This window comes from Mesoplodon bidens (assembly GCF_964165515.1).
Source record: "Mesoplodon bidens genome assembly, chromosome: 13".
NCBI lineage: Eukaryota > Metazoa > Chordata > Mammalia > Artiodactyla > Ziphiidae > Mesoplodon > Mesoplodon bidens.
The window spans coordinates 977,768-996,165 of record NC_138169.1 but is presented as its reverse complement, the minus strand read 5'-3'; the positions used below and the strand labels follow the sequence as shown (position 1 = coordinate 996,165).

The 18,398-nt window shown below is 48.3% G+C and overlaps 1 protein-coding gene across 5 annotated transcripts in view; it reads right to left on the bottom strand.

Annotated features, from left to right (window-relative positions):
• Nucleotides 1–17,870, bottom strand: part of GOLGA3 (golgin A3) — a 46,098-nt gene extending 28,228 nt beyond the window's left edge. For 2 of the 5 annotated variants that reach the window (XM_081252498.1, XM_081252497.1), the window contains exons 1-5: nucleotides 15,093–17,870; nucleotides 9,624–9,936; nucleotides 7,295–7,537; nucleotides 5,077–5,189; nucleotides 127–785 (exon numbers count right to left, since the gene is read on the bottom strand). In XM_081252498.1, coding sequence (XP_081108624.1) covers nucleotides 127–785; nucleotides 5,077–5,189; nucleotides 7,295–7,537; nucleotides 9,624–9,756 — 1,148 coding nt within the window. In that variant the 5' untranslated portion in view covers nucleotides 9,757–9,936; nucleotides 15,093–17,870. The remainder of the gene's footprint in view (nucleotides 1–126; nucleotides 786–5,076; nucleotides 5,190–7,294; nucleotides 7,538–9,623; nucleotides 9,937–15,092) is intronic. The other 3 variants (XM_081252495.1, XM_081252499.1, XM_081252496.1) reach the window with 2 other exon arrangements.
• Nucleotides 17,871–18,398: the final 528 nt, after the last annotated feature.

The following is an 18,398-nucleotide window of genomic DNA, read 5'->3' as shown; positions in this document are numbered from 1 at the left end:
AGTGATTACTCATCCGACCCAATTCCACTTCTTACAAAGAGACAGAGTGCATATAAATGAAGCATTAAAGACCAAGGGGGGGACTCAGAGAGGAAGGCAGTGCCTCGTGGGCCCGGCGTCCCCCACCTGCTGCAGATGCTGTCGGCCCGGTGCCGCGTCTCCCCGTTGACCTTCTGCCTCTGCTCTTGGTGCTCGGCGGCTGCGGCCTGGAGGACATCCGAGATGGAGGGGAGCTGGCCCAGGGCACCAGCGGCGATCTCCCGGCTGCTGACCCCAGAGGGGGCCTGGCGCACACCCACTGTGTCCACCGGAAGGCCAGCCGTCCCTCGGGCAGAGACGCTGCTGTAGGAGGAGCTGTCGCTCTCGGTCCCGTCAGCCTCAGACACATTGTCCCCCGTCAGGGACGCATCCTCCAGGCGGGCGTCGGCCTCGGGACCCAGGCTGAGCTCGGACACCACTGACGTCCCGCTGCCTCGGTTCTGCTCCAGGGAGGCCCTGGCAGAGTCCGGAGCCGGAACATTTCCACCAGAATTCCGAGCGTCGGAATCTTCAGTTCTGTAATCAGCCAGAGACCGAATTTTGCTTGATTTGAAACTTTTTTTCTCCTTAGGATGTGCCAGGAGCCCTAAGCTGCCCACCTTCGGCCCCCGAGGGACGCTGGTGCGCAGGAAGGAATATTCTTTGGTCATAGCCACGGCACTGGCCCTCGGTAAGGTTTCTGGGTTCAACATGAGTTCAGGATCAAGTGTGCTAAAAAGTCTCGTTTTAGTTACAGGTTGACTTGACTGAGAAGGAAAAGAAAGTACAAACATTATGTTTAAATCGCCGTCCAGGGGCCGCGCCCATCACACAGCGAGGGCTCCCCGCTGCGCGGCCACGCCGATCACACAGCGAGGGCTCCCCGCCACGCGGCCGCGGCACAGGCCTCCCGGGCTCTGGGACTCGCTGCCTCCACGGGGCCCCGGGTGAGGGCCAAGCGCACGCCTGACTCTGACCCGACGGCGTTTCCAAACACCCACCAGAGCACGACCTTCCTCCTCACACCTGCTTCACACAATATTCCTGGCTATTCTCCCATGATAATTCTTTTACATAAACCTTGAAATTTTTCTTCAAGTTAAGAAAAAAGTCCTGTTGAATTAGAACTACCTTAAATTTAAAATTACTGAGGGGATAATGAGCCACTTCCCCCCATTTATTCACATCTGTTGCCTGACCCTCGACAGAGGAAGTTATGTAGTGTTTATCTAGAGTCTAAACCATTTTTGTTGTCATTTAAATGTAATACTTAGATATTTTATTATTTTGTTGATATTGTAAATATTATCTTTTCCCACTAATTTCATAACTGGTGATACTAGGATAACTTGATTTTTCATATTTGTATTTGAAACTGACAATTTCTAAACCCCAATTATTTTAATAATTTTATATTTTTATAAATTTATAATGATAGCAATTTTTCAGTTGATTCTCCAGCATTTTTCCAAGGTGTAACCAACACCTGCAAATAACAACATTTCTCCTATTTTTTCAATATTTGTATCTCTTACTTCTTTTTCTCATATCATCATGTCAGCTAGAACTTCCCAAGTGGCCTTGAATGAGGCTGGAGATGAGGGAAGAAGACACCATTCCTTGGCGCTGAATCAACATGACTTTCTCTTACAGATTAATATTCTATGTTATTCTACAAAGTTAGTGCAAAATCCCAAAGTGGCAAGGGACAAGGTGGGCGAGGAGCATCTCGGAATGAAGCTGGGATGCGAGAGGAAGGATACGTGAGCCCGAGTAGCAAGGAAGAGTTAGGGGCCTCCCAGATGGTCACACACACTATAAAGCTGCCATAATTAGATCCACTGAGAATGAGAAAAGCAGCAGGTGGGCTGATGACACAGAACACAGCCCAGGAACTGGTCCAAGCATAGGTGGGGTCTATAGATATTTTAGAAGCACCACAATAAGGTAGCATTCCAACCAGTGGGGAAAAGACAGACTACAAAATAAGCAATTTGAGAAAACTGGCCAGCTGTCTACAAGGAGGCTCACTCCCACCTCTCGCCTCCACCCAAAACATTCCAAGTGGATTAGATTTACACAGAAAAAAACACAACTTTTTAATACTTTTTACACTATCTCTTACTTTTAGCATAAGAAGAAAACAGAGGTGAATTTACTTATATCCTTCAAACGGGGAGATCCTCTCAAATATGACATGAGCCCCAAAAGAAGTAACAGCAAAAACTGAAAGTTCTGACTGTAAACATTCAAATCTGATGTGCAGGGAATTCCCTGGCGGTCCAGTGGTTAAAACTGCGCTTCCGGGACTTCCCTGGGGGTCCAGTGGTTAAGACTCCGCACTCGCAATGCAGGGGGCCCGGGTTCGATCCCTGGTCAGGGAACTAGGTCCTGCATGCTGCAACTCAGAGCCCACATGCCGCAACTAAGGAGCCCGCGTTCGGCAACTAAAGATCCTGCATGCCACAACGGAGAGTCTGCACTCAGCAATGAAGACCCCATGTGCCGCAACTAAGACCTGGCACAGCCAAATAAATAAGTATTTTTAAAATTGAATTAAAAGAAGACTGTGCTTCCACTGCAGTGGGCACGGGTTCGATCCCTGGTCAGGGAACTAAGATCCTGCAAGCTGCGCAACACAGCCAAAAACAAAGAAACAAAAAAACTGATGTGCAGCAAAAAGTATGCCAGAAAAGAAGTCACGGCAAACTCAGAAAAAGTTATTTGCAAAAATACTAGAAGGGGATAACTGCCTCACATACAGTACCAACACAGCAAAAAGACAACCAACAGAAAAATGGACAAAGACTAACAAAGACACCCAAACAGCCAACACACACAGAGGCGCTTACTGTTAGGAAGTACTGTGTTTTTTTTCACCTATCAGAGGACAAAGATTCAATTTTCATTATTTCCAATGCTGCCAAGGTTCTTACAGACTGCTAACTGGAATGTAAACCAGTCCATCCTATGTGGAGGGCAATACATATCAACTAACATAAAACCTTTTACCCAATCATTTGACAGTTAAGGATTTACCCACAAAAGTATACCAAGACACAAAACATTCCCTGCAGCATTGTTTGCAATTTCAAAAAATTAGAAACCACCTAAATGTCAATCACTCTGGGTTGGTTAATGCAATGCTGGTACATACACACGGTCACAAAGGATGAGGAGGGCCTCCACGGTGCTGATGGAGAAGGAGCTAAGCACGGGGGAGTGAGAAAGGCCGTGGGAGGAGCAGCGCAGAGAGGGTGCTCCCCTGCATAGAAATTACCACCACCTCTACGTGAAGGCACACGCATGGAGATGCTCTCAAACAGGGGAGGACTTTCGTTCATCATCTCTACCATTGAAATAGGAGGTTTGAACTACATTCCTACGTAAGTATCTTCCTACTCCTCGTTTGTTTTGGCTTGCCTGCTTTGTATTTTTTGGATCGAGAATTCTGAGTTTTATCAAATACCTTTTCAGCGCCTACTGAGATGGTCATTGAGTCTTGCCACATGGACCGACCATTCCGGTGAGTTCCACCAACAGATTCTCCATTGTGAACTGGCCGGAGCCTCACTCGGTGGTGCCACTCCACGAACCGACAGGCCATGCTGTTGCCTCTGGGCTCTGCGCTCAGATAGGCAGGTTCAAACCCCAGCGCAGCCGGGGGCACTGGTGGTCACTTCAGCTCCGGGCTCCCCTGGGTCACGGGGAGGACCCACCCAGATGCCGATCTGCGTGAGGACGGCAGCTGCCAGGCTGCACTCTCCTCAGCCAGCCCTGCCCCGAGGGTCTCCAGAGCAGGGGACAGGTGGGGGCCAAAGCAGCCGGCATCTTGCTGCCTGCCTTCCTTAGTGCGGCGTGGGCGGGGGAGGGGGGGTGGCCGAGCAAGCGGGCCTGTCAGGTTGCTCAGACCAGTGTGTGATGAGTCCAGCAGCCGGACAGAAGTTATCTTACTGAGGCGAAGGCTTTATACACATATACGCACACATACAATTCTTAAAGATGGGAAATGATGTGAAACTTCACACTGAACTCCTGACACGTCAAACTGCCTAACGCTGGGTGACCCAGGCAGAGCCTGGACTTGCGGTGCAAACCCCTGGGAGGCAAGCTGTGGACAAGCTCGGCACACAGACACTGTCTGGTCTGTATCTTGGCTCTGCTACTTTACCGCAAGCTCCTTACCGGCCCAAGCCTCGCTATAAAGTCCGTGGGGAATTTCACACAGTGCCTAGCACACATAATTACCACTGACCCTCACTGGAAAGTTTTCTGGCAGGCCATCTGGACAGACCCCGAGGAGCCCCTGACCGGTGGGAGCCTCTGCCAGTTCAGAGCCTGGTGCTCTCCCTTCCAGTCCGTTTACATTGGCTTCAGAGCCCTGACGCTCGAAAAGCCAAGGCTCTCTCTTGGGAAAGCAAATGGCCAACCCTGATGAGGACCTGTCACTACTAAATCAATCCCCAAAAGCGTTTTTTAGAAGTGTGTTTAGTTTTAAATTCCTCTAATTTGAAATTTTTCAAGTCCACAGAGAACTTGGATGAAGAGTGAAATGAACCTTCATACCCCCCTTTCTTAGAGTCACTCGATGTGATGAAAAAGACTGCTTTCATTGGTATCCTAACGAGAGTTTCATACCTGAACAAAACTGATTTTAGCAAAGCATATGGACATACTTATCATATGTGTGGGACGTGGCACATATTCTAACACTGTACAGCAAAGTTCAGTAGAAACTGTGCCACTTATACAGTAAACAAGCCAAACCCAGGACCGGTCGCTCAAGCACAGACAGCAGTTCTGCCCAAGTACTTGTTGCCCCTGCTTTTCTAAAGGCAGCCTTAGAGGGAAAAAGGACCAGACGGGGTGGGAACCAGAGCCTGCGCAATCTCCCCAAAGGGTGGGAACTACACGACAAAAATGATCTTTGCAGAGAAGCACAGAAGCCCACCCGCCCCCAGAGAGAAATAAACAGCAGATCCTAGAATTATGTCTGACCAATCGCTGTTTTTCACACGTGAAGTTTTCCACTGGCTCGTTCAAGAGAGGGAGACTCACTCTTTCCTGATGGCGCTTCACCCTGTACTGTTTGAGCTGCTCTTCCAGCCGTTTCCGAGCCTGAAGTCGGACCTCCTCCTCCTTCTCCAGGGGCACTGAAGCCTCTGTTGAGCCTGAGGTGGGGAAATGGCCATTTAGAAACTCACAACGCACCAGGGCACAGAGGACCAATCAGAACAGCAGCTTGGCTGTTTTGTGTTTTATTACCGATACGATTTAGCTTTGAACGACACACGGCTGTCTAGTTTGAAAGAAGTGTTTGCAGATGGAGAGAAAACTGCGAGCCTTGGACACTGACCACAGAGAGGACCCACCTGGTGGCAGACACACTGGCCAAGCACAGGGGCCGTGCTCATGCCACGAGTGCATCGCCCCCTATGGGCACCGGGCTGGTAAAACAGGACATGGGCAACCTGTGCCTTTTAGTAACAAAAGAACTGAACTTGAAATTGGTGCCAGTGTGAGTGTTCTGAGGTTCTCACCAAGCTCTAAGTCCGCTCCCTGACGTTACAGATGAATGTGAGAAGCAATCCTGACGGGACGACGGCCGCTGAACTCGCCTTCATCATGCAGTTATGTCTGGGCTGCTCACCTCAGTTTCCTGCCTGAAGCGGCTCCAGTCCAGGGTCTCTGCTCAAGGACAGGAGGGGAACTACTCTGACAACTTTCTGGCTAATAACAAAATTTTAAATATCTAAAATCCAAACCTTTCACTTTGGGTAAGAAAAGGGCTGCACAGCGAGTGAAAGGGAGGAGAGCCCCAGGCCTCCCCAGGGGCTCAGACAGCAGGCTGACGGGAGCAGGGAAATGCCGTAACTGAGCCCCTTCATGGGCGGAAGCATCTTCAAATGTGGACTCTAGGAGGTAAGTAGCTGCTGCTGAATTTCACTAGGAATTCACTAACTGTGCACTCATCACTCAAGAGGTCTCTCATACTTTTCACAACCCTGAGTGGTCCAGACAGCAGAGACCCAGGAGCTGTGGCCTCAGGCAGGGAACCCAAATCAGCAAGCGCAGCACCACAGACATGACCTCGGGGCTGGGCTGGGGGCAGGCGAGCCGGGTGGGTACCTCAGGCCAGAGCTAACATACCCCTCAGGTCAGGACCCAGGATTTTACACGACATCTTGGCTGACATGCTAACAGTTAGTTTACAGAGATGTTTAAAGTACGCTGTGGCCCTAACAAAATAATGCCTGTGAAGAACCCTCTAGTAACCAGGGAAATGGGAGCTGCAAATGAAACTATCAAGGCAGCATCACAGCACACCCATCAGACTGGTAAAGACTCAGAGGAAACAGCCTCTGTGTCCTCTCACAGGGCGTCAGCACCCTGGCAATGTGACCACACATGATGGAGATAAACACAGCTGTTGCTTCTGACCAGGAATTCTGCTTCTAGGGTGGAGCCCATAGAAACGAAAGCACCAATGTTGCAAACATGCATGGGGAGATGCTCACTGCAGTACTGGTCACGTGGCTCCTTAAGAGGAGTGATATGGAGATATGGAGTTGCATCAGCTGATCAGCTGAAGTGGGGCAATCTCCACGTGATAAAGCTAGGTGAGGAAAGCACACAATAATGTGAGGGACATAATAACCCCATTTTAAAACACAATGACCCCCAAACCTGGCTGTTTTCAGAGGCCTGTAAAGGTCTATGTGAGAATGTGGCTGACCTGGAGGGGAGGGGAGGGCAGGGGAGGAGGTACTGAAGGGAGGACGAGGCTTAAAAACAGCACGTGTGAAATGATCCCATTAAGTAAAATCACACAAGCCTGTGTATGAAAACCTACATGTTAGAAAAAGGCCTGGAGGTTTCTAGGGCTCAGAGGCTGCCAGTTTGCAACTTGTTCACCCCTGAATCCCCAGGGATTGCACAAAATAAACACTGATTAAAGTAACTCATAAAAGAAAGCCTTCAAAGTGTAACTGTCAAGATCAAAACCCCACTGGCTGCTTGCTCACCACCCAGGGTGACAAAAGGCACGCACGCACAGGCCCTTTAAACTTGGGCCTCAAGCCCAAGTCACCATCAGACCATGATGAAGTGTATCTTCTCTCTGAAATGGAGCTAATTGTTAAATGTACGACCCACCACAGTGATAAAACAGCAAATGGCAGGGGGGGTGCAGGGCTTGTGCCTCTGAAGGGTGGTGGGTGACAAGGGCCCCGGGGTGGGGGGAGAGGGGGGAAGAGCCCAGTGGGAAGATGCTTACACAGTTGCGTTTCTTGCATAGGAAGACTGAGTCTGAGGGACTGCAAAGCTTCTTTTCTAACACTGCCCTCAGCACTAGTCCCCTGAGACTTCCTTAGGTTGTCATGGAAATCAGCCACACCTGGAGAGGCTTCAGGACCCACTGACAGCGGAGGGTCTGGGAACTGTGGCGCTGGCCCATTCGGACAGGTGTCCCCTTGGCTTCCTCCTTCATCTGAAGCTCTGTTTACCTCGACACCGGCACCTGGAAAAGAGGGTGTGCTGGGCCATCACAGTTTTAACAACTCAAGCAGGACAAGAAGGGATCTAGATACGTGAGCGATCTCCACACGCCATGGATCTGTCCACTCTGAGAGGACAGCAGGATCGTCCCCTCCTGTGGGCGGTGAGGTGGGACAAGTCACTCGACCTCGCAGAGCCTGACACGCTCACCTGCAGGACGCCCTCCTCACCCTTCGTGCTACGGCTGTGGAATTTAAGTAGTAATGTTTCCTTTTCATTTAAACAAGACGAATGAGAAATCTTACGAAAGTCTGTTCTTTAAAAAATAGCAAAAAAACCCTACACATGCTTAACATATAGTTGACGATGTTGCTAACAGGCGTTGTTAACAGCAGTGCTAAACCGTGTCACAGCCTCACGTTTTCAACAGGTTGATTCCAAACGAGAAATCAAAGGCAGACTCAGAATAGCTGCTGAGAACGATTATGGCAAAGCTGAGCACAGAACCCAGAGTCTGTGCTTATGGCTGACAAACACGTGATGGATGCAAAGCCAAGCTGACCAGTGGTGGCTACACACGGCTACCAAGCCCTCTCCCCTCCACTTACACTGTTACGAGTAGACTCGTTTATGCTCTAACTGAAACCTATTTCTGTGCCAAAAGGAAACTAGAAAGAAAGCACTCTCCCCGTGACAGACCGGCCAGTTGGCAGCCAAAGAGCCAGGAAGGCATGTGGAGGGGCTTGCAGGCAGGCGCCAGGGCCCCAGCACTGCGATGCCCCGGCCTCGCACAGGGGCAGCATCACTTGGCTCTCGTGGCGCCCAGTGTGCATCCAGGAAGTCCCCTCTGTGCCCACGCAAATGTAAAATGGGCTTTTCTGCTAACATAGCTACTGACTGTCACGCCTCTCTGAGAGGAAAACCAGAATATAAACGGGGCACCCCAGACACAAAGCAGAGCGGGGAGACCCACCACCACCCTGACACAACCATCTGTTGTTTTACACAAACAGCCCTTCAGTCTCCTGCTGGGGTCCTGCATCTCAGATCCAAGTTAATTGGGTCGGTTCTGCTTTCTGACAGGCTTACGTACGGACCTAGGAGAGTCTCTAAACCTTCCTGTTTACATAACAAAGTCATTTTTTGAGCATCATATTGCACTTTAAAAAAAACCTAAAAGTAAGAAGCCCCAATAAACAGTAAGACTTGGTTGTTTCCAAACACAAGGCTAATTATGGATAAACAAATAACGATGACGACACACACACGGCCAGCACCACTTCCCGGGTGCTTCCCAAGTGCTTGCATTTCACATGGGCCCTCACGACCATCCCAAGATGCAGGTACCATTCATCTTTCCGTTTTCTCAAGAGGAGAGTGAGACTGAGATAAATCAAGGATCTTGCTTGAGGGCTCCTTGCTGTTAGTGGCAGACCTAGGAGCCGTCCCACTAGAGCTCTTGGACTCGGGCTGAGCCACATTGGCCTCACCTGGCGTTTAAGGAGCAGTAACCAGCAAAGCCATTTTAGGTGCCTGAGCACTGTTTTACAAGAACAGGAATGCAGTTTCTGCTAGTAAATCAGTACATACACATTGACGATTTTCAAGCACACACCGACCAGGAAGAGGCATGGAATGGAGTGGGTAATTCACCCTGCACTTCCGATGCACAAATAACACATTAGCTAACGTGCAAATGTGATCCAATAATCCTCAGATCACTAGTGGACCATTTCTGGATCCCAGTTAGTAAAATTCTGGCAACCAACCAAAAAGGTAGAATGTTAGGCGGGGCACCATGATGTGTCAGTGAAGACCTACAGAAGCCTTAACGGTAACCATGCTGCTCTGTCCTGCTGGAGCAGAAAGCTCCACAAAGTTCCCATTCTATTTAACATGCGTGGTGCTTGATTCAAGGTTGGCATCAACTAAAAAACAAAACAAAACAAAACAAAACCCTCATCTGATTACTAAAAACACACTCCGAATGAATTTAAAAGTTCATTACGGTCTCAGACACCACAGGCTTCCTCCAAAATGCACGCTGACCCATGTTCTCCTGTTTGAAGGCAGAAAGTCAGCAGCACACAGAGTAACTGGCGACTTACACTGGGCTTCATCCCGCTGGTCCAGTGATGTCAGGGAGCCAGTGGGCTCTGGGGGGGCCTTGGGGCCAGCCAAGATCCCACTGCTGGGTCTGTCCTCCAACAGGCCTTCCTGTACGGCCACTGCACCGTCCATGGCTAGGGTGACACGGGCTGGGCTGACACTCGGGGGCTGCAAGTGAACTGCGAGCGAGTTTGGTTTCTGCCATCAGCAACGGCCAAGAGCTCCTGGGATGGACCACACTAGGTCTGCCATTTTCGGAAGACATAAAGTCTCACAAATGGCCTGAAATCAAACCAAGTAATATCATGGTACCTGACAGGAGAAAGAAGAGAAAAAAGGTATTATGAAACTTCATTTGTCAGACTTGAAGTAACAATTCCAAGACTAACATTTGGTTCCCAATTTGCATCTGTGTAATAAACAGATATAGATTTATTCATTCAACAAATAATCCTTGAGCACCTACAACATCCTAGATTTTGAGGATAAAATGCTGAACCAGCCCCACCTGGGCCCATCCCCACAGGGTGCCTGCACTGGTGCCGGCTAAAGACCGTCCCGCCAGGGTAAGAAGCTCCACAATCGGCGCAAGAATCGGCAGAGGTGGCCATGGAGCTGGGGGTGGGCCTTGGGTGACTGACGAGCTGAGTCTGTATTTATTTAAATTTAACTAATTTGTTTGTAAATAGCCACATGTGGCCAGTGGCTTCTGTACTGGACACACAGGCCCAAGAGCTCACAGGGCTCAAAGGGCAAGCTCCTGCCCCAGGAGACCTGGCATGTCACTGCCCAGGCCACGGCTCAGATCCAGAAGGCAACATGGAAGACGCGATGGCGTGGGACATGGTAAACTGGACACTGTTGGAGGAAAGCACAGGGGGCAAGGACACAGGGAAGCAGCCGTCCCGGGATGGGGGCAGAGACAGCATGTCACAGCAGGTAACCGACGCATCCTTCATTTCTTGCAGGATCTGCTATCTTACAGCCCATCCTGCCAGGCTGAGTTTAAGGTAGCAAAACTTTGGCAACTGGTTATCACTTCTGAAGTGTAATGAGGATACTATCGCAGGTTTCAGGACAAAAATTTACAGGACTTTCCTCCCCAGCTTACAAATCCCATATAGACATTTCTGAAGAGCCTAAGCAGGAGCTGACTCTCACTGGACAGGCAGGTGCACCTGCTTCTCCACAGTCCTCTGTCACCCTGTCACCCACGAACACACACCCTGTGGCTGGCACAACCTGGTCTACCCCGTGGTGAGGCCCAGCGACGGGAATCCAGTGGTGTTTGGCCCGCAGCTCCAATCATCCACACATTCCCCTGTGCAACCTGGCGTCTGACAGGCCCGCGATACCATGGATCAATAACAGTGCTGTTACGAATATAAAAAGGCTATGTCTACTTTTTTTTTTTGTGGCCACGCCTCTCGGCTTGCAGGATCTTAGTTCCTGGGCCCTCGGCAGTGAAGGCACAGTCCTAACCGCTGGACCAGCAGGGGATTCCCTATGTCTACTATGAAGTGTAGAGCTAGTACTAAGAGTTTGTACTTGAGAGGACCACGGATAGAAATGTGTGAAAACATGGGTGACTGTTGCCAATGCCCTTCTCTCCTTGACCCCAGGCAAATCCCCATGGACCCTTCCATGTCTACCATCAGGCACTGCTCTCAAGTCCCCCCGGGCCTCAGGTAAAGCACGTGGCCCACTCGCTTCTGCCATCATGATACCCCCTGCAAGCATATCACACCGCAGTGTGTGTGTGCCTCTCTCTTCCATCACGCTGTAAGATCCTGGATGCAGAAATCACCACTCCAAGTCTGCCCCTACCCCCTGGAACATCCCCTACACAGAGCGGTGCTCAGCACAGGCTACTGACTTAAATCTCTGCCTCACCAAGTGCCACCCCTTAACAACCAAGCTAGTGGTTCCAAAACGAAACGATGACAGTATTTGCATCCTTGGTCATCCACAACGCCTTGTCAAATACAGAGTAAGTCTGTTTCTACTAAACGCAGTTGGGTGCCGCAGTTCTACTGAGGGCAAAGAACACCCTGGGAGGTATAAACTGGGAGAGCTGCACGCGAATGGTCACAGGTAGATAAGCAGTGACAGTGACCAGGAAGAGCGGGACAGCCAGCGGGACTGGACTTACCTACGGAAGACGGAACATGCCAACCAAAGGAGGGAGGGCACAGGGGCGGCCAAGGAGCCACGGAGAACGTGCCACTGAGGCAAGTGGTGACAACACCTGACCCTGCCACTGTGCGGGTAAGAGGAACACTGGCCGAGATGCTGACGTCCACTGAGGAAGGCGCCGAAGACAATGGATCAGGCCGTCTGAGCCCAGCGCCAACACACACTCCACTCACTAGCTTCCCTTTATTGGGATTTCTTACTAAACAAGAAGCCTTCTGATTCCCAAGGAGCCCTACCCCCTCCAGAGATGGATGGTGCGGCCCCCGAGAGTTCGAGACCCTGTGACTGTGACTTGTTCCAGTAACTTATGAAGGTGGCTCCTGTTCACATGCAGCTCTTCCTGAAGCCAGACAAGAGATGGAATTCACAGACCACCAGAAGCAGCCTCTGGTGAAGGGACACTTCTCTCTGTCCATAATACCCTGGCATTCTCCGTGTATCCTCAGCCTCCTGTTAATTTTACTTAGCATGATTCAGTTGTCCAGGGCCTCATTATCTCAGACGGCTGACAAAAACAGGGCAAGGAGGGTCAGACAGCTGGGAGCACGTCACAAGGAAGCTGTTATGAGTAACATGCACTCCATTTTGTGATTAAAAAGCAGAGATCAGCCTAATCACAGTACTGTTTTTGACCACGTGCATTCTGCTGTTTCCCAGAGGAAAGAGATGAGGCAAACCGTCACTTAGAACTTCACAAAGTGCGTGTAACTCTAGGTCCACCACTGTCTGACATCAAGAGACTTCAGATCGAGAAACTACCATCTCAGGCACCTATGTGACTTCCAGCTTCCCCCAGACAGCAGATCACATGGGTTTGGTATATGCACATTAACAGCTCCATCTACCCCATCTTCTTTAAGATGTTCCTATCGGCAATTAGAAACAACAGAGCATGGGAATTCCCTGGTGGTCCAGTGGTTAGGACTCTGGACCACCAGCACATGCACTGCCGATGGCGTGGGTTCGATCCCTGGTCGGGGAACTAAGATCCTGCAAGCCACGTGGGGCAGCCAAAAAGAAAAGAAAAGAAAAACAACAGAGCATGGCCAAAGTGAAAACCCGGAAGGCCTAATGTCATCATATAGCAGTGTAATGTAAAGGACAGACTCAGGTATCAGACATCTTGGCTGAAGGTCCTAACTCCCCGACCCTCACCTGTGAGATCATGGGCAGATTTCTTAACCACTCTTAGCTGGCGATCTCATCAGTAAGATGATGAGAAAAAGAATAAAAAATCTGTGCCAGGATTAACTGCACACGTCCCATGAGCTCAATAAATAGCAGCTATTATTATTAGTGTTATTCCCTTCAATTTCTGCTTGTCAAAATCAATAGGTAAAAGCCAACTGAATATATTCTCATTCAAGAAAGTACACTGCTTTGATAAAGAAGATATGGTACACACACACACACACACACACACACACACACACACACACGCCAGAATATTACTCAGTCATAAAAAAGGAACAAAATTTTGCCACTTGCGACAACATGGATAGACCTGGAAGGCATTATGCTTAGTGAAATAAATCAGACAGAGAAAGATAAATACTGTATGTTATCACTATGGAATCTAAAAAGAAAGCAAATGAACAAATATAACAAAACAGAAACAGACTCACAGATACAGAGAACAAACTAGTGGTTACCAGAGAGGTGAAGGGAAGGGGGAGGGGCAAAGTAGGAGAAGCGGATTAAGAGGTACAAAGTGCTAGGTATAAAATAAATAAGTTACAAGGATGCAATGTACAGCACAAAGAATATAACCAATATTTTATAATAACATTGTATGGAGTCTAATTTATAAAAACATCAGGGCCTTCCCTGGCAGTCCAGTAATTAAGACTCTGTGCTCCCACTGCAGGGGGCACGGGTTCGATCCCTGGTTGGGGAATTAGGATCCCGCGTGCTGCACGGCGTGGCCAAAAAAACAAAAACAGAGAAAAACCCATCAAATTACTATGTTATACTCCTGAAACTAACATAATATTGTAAGTTTAGTTAAATTAAAAAATTATACTGCTGCTTAAGGCAACTGGCTAAAAAAAAAAGGGTTACTTTTGAATCTGAGTAATGTCAGACGACTTTTATTTCCTTTTCTTGCCATTCAAGGTCCACTGGAACTGAAGGCTATCACTCCAATAAAAAGTTATATTTGCAATATTTAAGGGACAATTTAAAATGTAAAAAAAAGAAAAAGCCACGAGTCACCTGTAAATGGCTTACAACGTCCCAGTGGTTTTCAATCACACTGACAATCAAATCTAAGCCTCTCACCACGAACTAGGACGCTGCATACCATCTGACCCCTCACACTGCATCCTTGTTCCCTTTCATTTTCTTCCTTTCTCATTACATGCTTGCCATACTTCTCTACCTCAAAACACCAAACCTACCCCTCCCTCAGGGTCATCACACTTGCTGTTCATTCCGCCCGAAACACTCTTATCCTACAGTTTTGCATGGCTAATTTCTTGTCACAGAGGCCTTGGCTCAAAAGTCACCTCCGCCGACGGGCCCTGCTACAGACCCACCCCAAGCACCGCCCAATACTCTCTCAGCAAAGACCTCATTTATCCTCCGCATCCCTCCACGACAGCGTGAGCTCAGTGAGGGCGGGGACCCTGACACGACTTCGGCTCTGGATCCCAGCACCTACAATAAACAGTACCGCTCACACGACCGACACTCAACAAACAGTTGCTGAATGAAGGCCGAGCTGCTCCCCTGCATCACCTGCAGGCTAGTGACTACGCCTGACCCCACTGCCTCCGGAAGGTATCACTGCACCAGTGAAACGCCTCTAAGCACCCAGAATCGAGATGGAATCGAGGTGGACTGAGAGGCTGAGAGCATATGGGCTCTTTAAACCAGGCTTCACACTAACCACCCGACACCATGTCACACATGTCATCTTGGCAGAAGTTCTGCAGAAGAACAACACCAACAGCAGTTGTGGGCACCTCTGAACAGATGACTCCCGGGCACGGTAGACAGCGCTCCGGAAGGGCTCGAATGTATGTATATTTATGAAGCCAGTTGCCTAACAGCTACACAGGCCGGCTTCCAGGCCCGGAGGCTACCAACGGTGAGGAGCCGGACTAGCGCGGGGCGTTGTCGCTCTAGGCGGAGCCGCGGCCGGTCCTCCGCGTCCGCCCCGGCCCCGCCGCCCTTCGCCCGGCCCCCACTCCGACCGCGCCGCGGTTCCCTAGCTCCCCGCGCCCTCCCCGGCCGGAGCCCCTGCCCAGGCGCCACCCCGCGACCCTCACCCCGGCGCTGAGGAAGCCACGGCGAACACCCCGCCCGGCCGCTCAGGCGGAGACGTGGCTCCGCGCGAGGGGGAGCGCGGCACAGCGACGGAGTCCGGCCCCCCGGAAACAGCGAGTGCGCGCAGCCTCCGTTCCGGAAGACAGAAGGTCCTCTTCTGCTAGCCAGCAGCCGCCCTCGGGCCGGGACTGCTCCAGCTGCAGTGTCGAGATCGAGCCCACCCACAATTGGCCCGAGGCGGATTTGAAAAAGTGGGTTTGGGGTTCTTTCCCTTGTCAGAAACGCAGCTTCCGGACTCGCCAGACCAACTCCAACAGGAAGCCGGGCAATTGAGCTTCCGGCGGAAGTGGCGTGCCTAAGCTCCGGTCCCCGCCCCCGCCCCGCCCCAGCTGTCAGTGTATGGGCGTCCTGGCCCCGCCCCTACCGCGTTGGGGGCGTGGCTAGTAAGCACCCGGGGCGGGGGCTGGGTCCGTGTGGTTCGGAGGTGGTGGCGCTGGCCCCTGGCCTTGGCCCCTGAGCACCTAACCTTCTACCGCGCTAGTCCTTACTTGTCTTTCAGGTACAAATGCAAAAGTGACTCCTGCCTTGGAGCCGTAGCAATGTTTATTTGTATATGTGTGTGTGTATATATATATATATATATATATGTATATATTTTTTAATCTTTAGAAAGAAAATTGTTGGCATAGGGCATGAGGTTTAGGTGAAGGTATTTTTCTTTCTTTTTTGTCTACTGGTATCAAATTGTTCCAGCACTGTTTATTGAAAAGTCTATTCTTCCTCCATTAACTTGCTTTTGTACATTTGTCAGGTCAGTTGGCTGCTTGTTGGCTGTTCCTGGGTTCTCTGTACCGTTCCGTTGATCACCACGCCTATCCCTCTGCCAACAGCACAGTCTTCACCGCGGTAGCTTTACAGCAAGCCATAATACCGGGTTAGATGATTCCTCCCACGTCACTCTTTTTCATGACTGTTCTAACTATTCTGGGGTCCATGTCCTTCCAGATAAATTTTAGAATAAACTTGTCTGTGTCCACAAATATCCTTTGTGGGATTTTGATAGGAATTGCATTAAAACTATAAATCAATTTGGGGAAAATTGGCATCTTTACTACGTTGAGTCTTTCAATCCGTGAACATGATATGTCTCTCCATTTATTTAGATCTTTGATTTCTTTCATCAGCATTTTGTAATTTTCAGCATACAGATCCTGTACATGTTCTGTTAAAGTTTATACCTAAGTATTTCATTTTCTTTGGAGTGACTGTAAATGATATTGTGTTTTAAATTTTGGTTTCCACATGTTCATTGTCAGTATGTGGAAATGTGATCGACTTCTGTGTGTTGATCTTGTATCCTGAGACCTTGCTGAACTCATTTATTAGTTCTAGGAGATTTTTGGTTGTAAATTCCTTGGAATTTTCTACATAGCTTATCATGTCATCTGCAAATGCAAAACTTAACTCAAAATGATCATGGACTTAAGTGTGAAACTGTAAAACTTTTACCAAAAAAAATAGAAAATTTTCAGGACTGAGGGCTTGGTGAAGAGTTCTTAGACATGACACCAAAAGCACAATCCACAAAAGAAAGAAATCAATAAATTGGCCTTAATCAAAATTAAACATTTTCGTTTTGAGAAAGACTCTATTAAGAGGATGAAAAGACAAGACACAGACTGCAAGAAAATATTTACAAACTACATGAAGGACTGGTACCTAAAATATTTTAAGAACTCTCAAAACGTAAAATTTAAAAAAATACGATTAGAATATAAGCAAATATATGAAGACGTGTTTCACCAAAAAGGATATATGGATGGCAAATAAGCTTGCTTGTGAAAGATGTTCAACATCACTAGCCGTTACAGAAATGCAAATTAAGATCACCTTGATATATTACTTCACACCTATCAGAGCAGCCAAAATAAAATAGCGGCAATACCAAATGCTGGCAGTGATGTGGAGAAACTAGATCTCTTATCTATGTTGCTGATGGGAATGTACAGTCGTACAGCCACTCTGGAATACAGCTTGGCAATTTCTCTAAAAATTAAACATATACTTAATTATATGACCCAGCAACTGCACTCTTGGGTATTTATCTCAGAGAAATGAAACTTACGTCCACACAAAAGCCTGTACACTATTGTTCGTAGTAGCTTTATTTACAGTAGCTCAAAACTGGAAACAACCAATGTTCAACCAATCCTACAATGGATAAATGGTTAAACAAACCATGGTACGTCCACACCATGAATTCTACTCAGCATTAAAAAGGAACTAGTGATACATGCAACAACTTGGATGAATCTCATCAGCATTATGCTGAAGGAGGAAACCAACCTCCAAAGGACTACACTGTATGATAGGATTTCACATATATAACATTCATGAAATAACAAAATCATAGAGATGGAAAACAGATTGGTGGTTGCCAAGGAATAGTGTGGGTGAGTGTGACTAAAACGGGCAGGACGAAGGAGGTCCTTGTGGTGATGAAGCAGTTCTGCACCTTAATTGCAGTGGTGGATCCATGAATCTGCACATGGGATAAGATGACAGAGAGCTGAGCACATGCTCTGGACCAGTGTCAGTTTCCTGGTTTTGATGTTGTACCACAGCCATATGGGATGCAACCAGTGGGGGACACTGAGGAAATAATTAAATTAGCAAGTGAAGTGTGACAAACACTAAATTTAAATACAAACAGAAACAAAGGAGCCTAATTATATATTAAATTGATGGCATATCCATGCAGAAAAAAAACTAATCTCAGTAAATTTTTAAAGTTTTATTAAGTTATTATTTACATACAATATAATTTACTCATTTTAGTAAATAAAACTGGATTCACTACATTTAGTAAGTAAAACTGGATTTAGTACAAAGTGTTTTAGGACATTATGATAACCCCCGAAGGATCCTTCTTGTCCATGTACATGCAGTCACTGCCCATTACCCTTCTCCCAGCCCCTGACAACCACTAGTCTACTTTCTGTTTCCATGGATTGGCCTATCCTGGACATACCATATAAAAAGAATCACACACTATGCAGCCTTTTGTGACTGCCTTCTCTTTTAATTAGCATAATGTTTTGAGATTCATCCATATTTTATCATGTATCAGAACTTTGTTCCTTTGCGGGCTGTGTAATATTCCACTGTCTGGATATACCCCACTTTATGATCCATTAATCTGTGGATGGACACATTCCAGTGCCTCAGATGTGCTAGTCAGTGTTCTTGGTGGGGGGGTTAGATGAGGGACACAGGAGACACAAGATCCCTGCTCTGGTCCAGCTTCC